Genomic DNA, 9436 nt, shown 5'->3' with positions numbered 1-9436 from the left:
CATTTAAGACCGTTGTTTCCAGCCTATTTTCTAGATCATTGATTTTCATTTGAGATTGATCTACACATACAGTAGTTTCATCAAAAATAACATGAATGGTTTCCTCTACTGTCAGTGACTTATTATTGAATACTCTATAAGCTCGACTGACTGAGGAATAACCAATGAATATGCCTTCATCTGCCTTTGCATCGAAAGCTGTCAAGTGATATTTGCCATTTTCATGGATAAAACACTTGCATCCAAATATTTTGAAATATGAAACATCGGGTTTTGTGTCATTCCAGATCTCATATGGTGTCTTGTTATGTCTCTTGTTAATCATAGATCTGTTTTGAGCATAACATGCTGTGTTAATTGTCTCTGCCCAAAGTCTTTGAGAGACGTTAGAATCAGCAATTATAGTTCTAGTTGCTTCCTTTAAAGTGTGATTTCTTCTCTCAGCAATACCATTGTGTTGTGTGGTCCGAGCAGCAGATAACACATGCTTGATTTCCTGGTCATCTAGATAGGATCCGAGGGTTTTGTTTAAAAATTCAGTGCCTCTGTCACTCATGATCCGATCTATCCCAGTACGTTTCTCATTTTTCAAATGTTTTAAAATTTTTATCAAGTGAGTAGCTATTTGATCTTTAGAGGATAAAAAGATTACCCAGGTAAATCGAGAGTAATCGTCCACAATAACTAAAGTTTTGTCAAACTTCTTTGTTTGATGATGATGAATGGCTAAGCTTTTGAAAGCTTAGAATCTCAAATCCTTAGAGTAGTCGATGTTCTTCAAACAATGGCTTGGATTTGAGTAACCCTTGAATAGATCTCTCAGAAGATCAAATATACTTCTGTTTTAGCAAAGGGTTGAATGAGCAGTAGAGTTTTGAAACAATTTCGAGTGCTCGGATGCTTTGATAGTTTGATGTCCGTGTGAAAACTATTTTTTCTTCGTTTGGCTCGAGTATTTATATCTCAATCTTCAACGTCTTTATCCCTTTCTGTCAACGGTAAGAAACATCTTTTCAAACAGATGTATACCAGACAATATTTCTCGTTCTGTGGAGTAAGATCTGTTCATCTTCAAAATATAGGTATATGACACCTATATTTAGGGATGTAATCAAATCGAGCCGAACTTTTGGATATTTGGGCTTGACTCGTTTATAATCAATCCGAGTTCGAATTTTATTTAACGAATATATTCATGGCTCACGAGTTTATTTCAACTTTTACAAAACCTAAACGAACTTAATAAATTTAAATTTAAATTTATTAAAAACTAAATTTTATATTTAGATAAAAATATAATATTATTATTAAAGTTTATAATTTTATTCTAATAATAAATTTTTTTATATTTGTTACAAGTAAAAATGTAAAATCTATAAATCAAATATCAAAACCATTATTTTTTATCTAAAAGCTGACTTACGGGCTCTACTAACGAACATGTTCACGAGTTAATTAGCCGAATATCATTAAGCTAGAGCTTGGTTCATTTATCTTAACGAGCCTTTTAAACGAGCTCAAACAAGCTTTTATCGAATCGAGCTTCGAATAGCTCTCAAGTGGCTTGGTTCATTTACATAGGGGTGGTAAAAAATACCGATTTTTGGTATATCGAAGTTACCGTTCCGAATTTACCGAATTTTTAGAATACCGAAGATTTCGGTAAGGTACGGTAACGATACCAAATTTTTTTGTACGGTAACGGTATGAAATTTGAAAATTTCGGTATATAACGGTATACCGAAATACCGAAAAATATTAAAAAAATTAAAAATATATAATATTTATAAACAATAAATTTATAAATTTTAAAAAATATAAGGTTTTTTTTCGGTATAAAATGATCGGTATGCTATTTATATATACCAAAAATTTCGATATACAGAGAGTTTTTCGGTACGGTATCGGTATATATTTTCTTATACCGTAATATTTGATACGATATACGGTATGGATTTTAGGTACGATATGGTACGGTATACCACCCCTATATTTACATCCCTCTCTATATTTGATTTTATCTTTATAAAACAAAATATACAGTTGAGGAAGTCCTAAAAGTTTTTATCCATTGATTGATTTTTTTATACTATATATTGGGGATTTATAAATTTTAAAAACATACAATATTATAATAAGAAAAAAAAATATCTTAAATAAAGAGGATTTAGATCTTAAAATTCAGCGTCATGGTAACGATTAATATTGGAAGGAAGAAGCTCATATTTAACAAGATAATAAACTATCACGAGCTTAACATAACTCAAAAGTGCAAAAATATAATTCCAATTTTATGAAAATATAAAAATGACCACATTACTTCTAGTTCATAGAAATCATAAAACTAAAAATATCGTAATTATATAACTATCCTAATTCATTATTAAATTTTTTCCACAAAATTACTTTATCACCAAATATTTTAATTTTAGTTCGTATGCTCGTCAAATGGTGCAAATGTGGCCTGAACGTTAACCGGTAGACAATCAAATCATGTACTTTTAAAATAAATTTCCACGAAATTAAACAAATGCACGTCAAAAAAATCAAAATCACATTGAACTCAACTTGATGTAAATATATATATATATATATATATATATATATATATATATATATATATATATACTAAGAAAAGAAATCAGATTGGCTACTATTACTGTATCCCATTATTCCATCCTCTCATAATTTTCCCCACCTCTTTGCATCGCCTAGTACTACTGAATAAAATATATAAATATATGGGATATGTACACGGCTATTCATCAGAGCCTGGGTCCAATGACAAAATATACATGAAAAAGGTCGTTTTCGGTTCACTAGAACATATGGGTTAGACATAACCAAGCTATACCGAGCATTTTCCTCCACAGAATGCACAGAATCATAAACTCCCAAAAGACATTGCTGAGTTAGTTTAGGCATAACGTTGTCGTTTTCAATAATCAATTCGGTGATGAACCCTCTGCAGGCAAGTTGAGATCAAAGAGACTGCCGGTGGAACTACCTTGTCTAGGACGTTTCCGTGAAGCCTGTGAACTCTCATCTGAAGTCCCAGATACTGATGCTTGGGATATATCTATAACATCTCCTACAAAATGAACATAACTGTTATCTGAATGCATGAGCCCAATGTCTGCTCCACAAACTACACAGAAAATGAAAAACAAAACAAAAAAAAAACAAACATAAAGTTTTAGGCCATGCCTAAAGATTGGGGATATTCAATCCTTCATATTACCATTTATTCATTAAAATTTTGAAGTCAACATGACACCTTAAATCAACTCTTCCTAGACAATGTCTAAGATATGTACATACTAAATGATATTCTCCAGAATTCCAATGTGGCAGCCACCAGACAGTTGAATAGCAGATGTACAAATAACAATTAGAACTTACACGAGTTGAATAAGGAATAGAAGGGCTTCAGAAAGCACATTGTAAGTAGCCCTCTGCAAGACAAATTTGTCAAATGCAAAATTGCCTTGCATCACAAATCAAAGACATACCAGAAGGCAGAAACTACATATGATGAAAATGAACATGGACTGCCCCTAAAATCTTCACATGATGTAACCTTGTATTCTTTCCATCTCTAAAACGCCATCTAGAAATAATAGCATCAGTAGAACATTAAAATCATTGATTTTTAAATAAAAATAAAAAATAGTGTGTAACATGAGAAATGCTGATTGTTCGAACAAAGATTTATTTGATCATTCAAATTCCAAAGTTGCTAATTTTACCATCTACAATTCTCAGCACCTACACTACCACAATTTTTAGCCAGCCAGCTCGTTGCATATTCAGTTCCAATTAAGCAGCCAGAATGATATATGTTCTTGAAATTTCTCACATGCTAAGAAAATACTAGAGATAGCAGTATGAACATTGCATTGATCTACACAGCACTGAGAATTTCATGTACTGGAGATCACAAGCAATAAGAAATTCACGCACTAAGAATCAACATCAGTAAATTTGTCATTATTAATAGCTCATAAGCAAATGAGTATTATCCCAATCTCTCTCTATATATATAGCACATAAGTAAATGAGTGTTATCCCAATCTATATATATCTATAAAAGGTAGTGTTTGGGAGAGCTTTATATATAGCACATAAGCAAATGAGTGTTATCCCAATCTATATATATATCTATACAAGATAGTGTTTGGGAGAGCTTTTAGGAAGCACATCCTAGCTTAGTTAAAGAAAAGTTGAGAAGTGCTTTCTAGAAGTTCTCCCAATCACTACTTAAATAGAGAATAGAGAGTTGACTGCTAAATTTTTTAAAATCCCACCAAAATCCATTTGCTAAAACCAGAAATAATTATTTCATGTAAGTATCCGCGAAATGTATTAAATGTTTAATGAATAGGTTGTTGTACCTATTTTCGATAGAGATTAATGACATTCAAAATATAAACTACATTTACGCGTCTGCATTATCTATATTATTTCATTTAATTTTGGTTATGATATTGAGTTTGTGTTACTTTTATGTATTTAGTTCTCATATAATATCTAAAATATTAAATTCAAACTTTTTGAAGAGTGCCGTCGTAAATTTTTTTGTTATCTACTAAATTTAATAAAATCCCGCCAACAATCATTTGCTAAAAAGTACTCCCTCCATCTCGATTATATGATCCATGTTTTTTTGTCTTAAATATATAAGCATACATCATATTTAGTAATAATTTTTTACACGTTTTTAACAATATACCCCTGTTAACAATATCTTGAAAATTGTGCAACCATTTTTTGGGTGCATTAAATAGAGATAAAATAAGAAATTTATTCATAATTTGTTTTTTCAATGTTTTTTTCTTAATCTGTGTGAAGAAAAAAGTAAAACTATAATTAGGACGGAAAGAATAAATAATATTATCATGCAAGTATGTGCGTGATGTATTAAATGTTTAATAATAAAATATATACTGAATAGGTTGTACCAATTTCGATTGTGATTACTGACATTGAAACTATAGACTACATTTACGTTTCTGCAATGATGATATGGTTTCATTTAATTTCGATTATAATTGGAGTTATTTGTATATATTTAGCTCTCACTACATCTAAAATATTAAATAAAATATAAAATGTTTATATAATATTACGTATTCCACAATGTAGTTAATTTTTGTTATATTGGCAATCTGTAAATTGATGTTATTATTTCATAACTTTATCAAAACTTAGCATAACCGTACACACATGACACAACACACACGATTCATGTGTATAACATAATATAATATATTTAGTATTATATGTTATATATTAATAATATTTTTTTATTTTTCAATAATTAGTTTATTTATGATTTTTTTTATTTCTAAAGCAATGTATAAATGAATTTAAAAGTTATTTATCCTATTTATAATTTATAATAGTTAGTTGAGAAAAATATGATAATATATAAATCAAATCAAATTTTCATATATTTAATATAATATAAAAGTAATTTCGAAAAAAAAAGTTGGTGTCGTCTCTCTAATTGGTTCAACTATTATTTACATTATAGATATACACTTGAACATGTTATTTAAAATTAATAAAAAATTTAATCAAAATTCATTCATCTCATAGATAACAAAAATTTTGAAATTTTGAAAAATATTTTTTTATTCATCAAATTTTAGTAGATAAAATAATATAGGATTTTTCAAAATATCTTTTTATAGTATTTTAATTATCAACAGCCAAGATATTAAATCCAAATGTAAAAAAGTCAATTTGACAACAAAATATTGTTATACTCGTTTGAGTATATCTGAAATGGCTTAAAAATATACATATAATAATTTTTATAATAATATTCAAAATTAAATATTTCATTATATTATATAAATAGTTTTAAATATTCGAACACTTATTCTTTAATTCTAATTATTACTTATATAATATATAAATAACACTCGCTCGGGTGATATATAGAGTATTGATAAAAATAATTGGCAGAGATAAGTTCAGATGACTCTACCATTAAACTCATCAGCCGTCTTTTGACATTTATCATTGTACGGTGCTTGGGTACTCCATTCAACCGACAGCTCCTCCGCCTTCTCAATGCCTTTTGACAGGTATGGAGCTATAGTATGGATTGTAAACTGAAGTGAACCCAGTAAATCATTCTCAATGCATTCATACCTGCAAAAGAACAAAAATGTAAACACTTTCTATCTTCAACTGAATTTTAAGGACACGGATACTGTATCTCACATTTTTTTGCAGAGGTTATCAGTGATCACGGACAGATTGATGACCTGCATCCTTATTTGCATCACTTGTTCCTCGGAATACTCGTGAAACGGTTCCTCAAGAAACTTGGATAGCTTTTCGACATTTGACTCTAGCTGCTGCTGCTGGTCCTCAAATAGATGCTGTTTTATTTCCCTTTTGCCATTTGTCATCTCATTCTTAAATAACTCATCACCAAACATATAGAATGCGAATGGATAAGAATATGAAAGCGCTCGTCTTGATCTGAATAGTCGGTAAAGCCCATTGGTGACCCAACTGAAATCTCTAAAGTTTAAGTCCCTTGCCTCCAAACTCGACACCTTTTCCTTTATGGTCTCCTTCAGGCAAGATTCCTGCTTAAAGGAGTCCGTATGAGCTTTATAACGATTATGATAATGCATATATCGATAAAGATCTCGCTTAGCACGCTCAGCATCCTTCTCAGTATCTTCTTTGTAGCGACCACAGCTGTGATTAGCAATATTGGACCAAGTATGGTCTCGGCCTGTAGCTCCACCACACAGCCAACTACAGCAGGAAATTAAACAGTGAGGACAAACTAAGCCATGCAATATATGAGTTCCTTTACTACGAAGACCTAACAAAGAAAACAAAGTTAAGGATCCAAATCATTCTTATGGCACTGCATAGGATATAACATCTAAGAGAATTGTGCATGGTGTGAAGAATAGTATTGTAGACAGCAAACTAAAATCAGTGCAGATAAAAAGAGATGCAGAAATATCATGCAAGTCAATTTTCTTACTACAGGATAATAATGTCGATGTGCATTTGAAATCAAGAAATTGAAAAACAAAGATGGTAGAAATGTGAATGAAAAGATCGTGTTTAAAAAGAGTTGAGAATTAATGGGCCCGATGTCAGAATTATAAATAATAAGAAGAAGCAAAAACATGCATTTTCATCACAATGACTCACGGCTGAATAACTTCGACTAACAAAAATATGGTGTATATCATAGCCGATCTCCTGAATTAAACAAATAATGAAGATAAGTCGTACGAGGGAAATAAATAAGTAGGAAAAATACGAAAACATTGGTTGAAGATGCATGTTAGCTAAGAACCAAACAAGCCATTTAAATGACACATACTAGAAATGAGAACAGGAAAAACGACTCTCACCAAAATGGTTGCCCACATACGCAAGAAACTAAATTACAACCACCATTCTTCTCCACTGGTTTGTGACAATTTGGGCAAGGTTTTGTGTGTACAGTCATCCAATTGACTGTCTCAGATTCATCTCGGCATTTCTTCGTCCATAGCTCCCAAATCAAGCAGGAACAAGGGGAATGTGTTTCAGATAAGCAACTGAAACAGAATTGTAAACCACAAGAACATTCAACCTCACAATATTCATCATTTTCTACCCGTATTGCATTGCCACAGTGGGGCACACTGGGACACCACTTCACCATTTTGTTATCTTCTATGTACGACTCCAGAAGAAATCTATCAAATTTCTGTGCCAAATCAGGGTGTCTTATGTTAACCAATTTTCTAATAACTGACTCATCACAGATAGCATTGCATTTGTAGGCCATACACCTGACGCGCTTGCTTTGCCCCTCGTTTATTTTGACAAAGAAGTATTCCGTCCAACCTGAAAGTTTTGCCAAATGGTGAATAACTATATAAACCCGGTAACTCTGAATTAATGAAAAATAACTAAATTTGCGAAAAGAAAAAAATAATATAATTGAACATGTGCTTCCAAATAGGCATGAAAAAGCGTAAAATAAACCAGAACCCCAATGTCCACAAACTTATGACAACATTCAAATGAATGGCAGAACCAACCCTAATTATATCTACTGACATATTACATGTTATAGAACAGAATCCTGGAACATGATCCAAGTAAAGGTAAAAGTCCTTACAATTGTTGCAAAAGGAATGACCACAGTCCATTTTGGTCACATCTTTTGCAGGTATGTCATCCATGCATATAATGCACATCACTGCAGAAGAAGATTCCGGGTCCAAAATTTCAACCAAAGTAACCCCTGCTGCTTCAAACAAGCAAGATTTCCCCTTTTCAACATAAACTGCAATTAATTTTTCAACATCCCATCGGTAATGAATAAGAAGGGTTCTGGCATGGTGTTCTCTCACTGACAACAATTCCATTACTCTTCTCAAGTCTTCCCTCTGCACAGAACACAGAACCCAAATAAAAAACAAAATAAAAAACCGTATCTTTTTCCTATTCAGGCTTTGAATTTCTGTGAATTGATAGATCAAATCAAAAGCATACCTGTGCCCCCAACAGAGATTCTTTGGTGATAACCTTGCAAAAGACACGAAAAAAGTCAGTATAAAACACCAGCATTCTAGCCAGACAAGATTACACGTATCAAAACCGAAATCATCAAAATTACACAAAAAGATACCCAGACTTTCTCAGCAAACAATTACACGTATCAAAACCGAAATCATCAAAATTACACAAAAAGATACCCAGAGTTTCTCAGCAAACAAATATGCCAGTTCAAAATCATAACAATCAGCCGACTGAAACAACACCAACTGGGCCACAAAAAAACATGAAAATCGTTTCATACACACCTTGGAAGAAGAGGTTTTGGAAGGGTTCCACGGAGCAACTGCATCGTCATTCTCAAGTTCATCAAGAGATTCTTCGTCTCGATCGGGCGAGTAGTAATCCTCTTCCTCTTCCTCCTCGCTGTCACCGCTCACATAATAATCCTCCTCCTCCATAATCCAACACTTGAATCAATCGATTTTTTCAATATTCGTCGTCTAAATATCGAAATTTTTAACCCTACGAATGATCCCTAAGATTCCAAAAACCGTGATCGGATGCGGAACGAATTCGCCGGGAACTTGGGTTGCGAAATTTACAAAGGGGCTTGTTTCAAGCAGCTACATATAGAGTGTGGAGTAGTCTTTACGGCGTCGTTTGCAGATTGTGTGTGGTGGAAGGTTTGAATTCTCAAGACTTTTTCTTAATATATATATTATCATTGTTATATTTTGTAAAGTTGGAAAAAAAAACAAGCAAACAAACAAACTAGATGTGCGTAGTTTTGTTTTATATATATTAGTTAATTTTTGAAATCAATTTTACGAGATATTATCTGTACAAAGGAAACATAAATCTATTAATGATATGAGATCTTATCTCCAATTTAATA

The 9436-nt window shown here is 31.9% G+C and overlaps 1 protein-coding gene across 8 annotated transcripts; it reads right to left on the bottom strand.

Annotated features, from left to right (window-relative positions):
- Positions 1–2773: 2773 nt before the first annotated feature.
- LOC140863413 (probable E3 ubiquitin-protein ligase ARI2) lies at positions 2774–9206 on the bottom strand. Of its 8 annotated transcripts, none has more exons than XM_073266827.1 (9): positions 8847–9206; positions 8536–8568; positions 8159–8429; positions 7401–7881; positions 6235–6783; positions 5996–6162; positions 3581–3610; positions 3403–3455; positions 2952–3091 (listed from the first exon to the last, which is right to left on the bottom strand). In XM_073266827.1, exons 1-8 carry the CDS (start codon positions 8997–8999, stop codon positions 3430–3432), a joined length of 1710 nt encoding a protein of 569 aa, XP_073122928.1. In that variant the 5' UTR covers positions 9000–9206; the 3' UTR covers positions 2952–3091; positions 3403–3429. The 8 variants fall into 8 exon arrangements, 5 of the variants coding, with proteins under 5 accessions (XP_073122926.1, XP_073122928.1, XP_073122931.1 ...); XR_012143930.1 differs by having other exon boundaries at positions 3012–3091; positions 3530–3610; XM_073266830.1 differs by lacking the exon at positions 3581–3610.
- Between the last annotated feature and the right edge of the window lie 230 nt (positions 9207–9436).

This window comes from Henckelia pumila, chromosome 4 (genome assembly GCF_033568475.1).
Source record: "Henckelia pumila isolate YLH828 chromosome 4, ASM3356847v2, whole genome shotgun sequence".
In the NCBI taxonomy this organism is placed as follows: Eukaryota; Viridiplantae; Streptophyta; class Magnoliopsida; order Lamiales; family Gesneriaceae; genus Henckelia; species Henckelia pumila.
The sequence above is the reverse complement of the archived record's forward strand: the minus strand, read 5'-3'. Positions and strand labels throughout refer to the sequence as shown.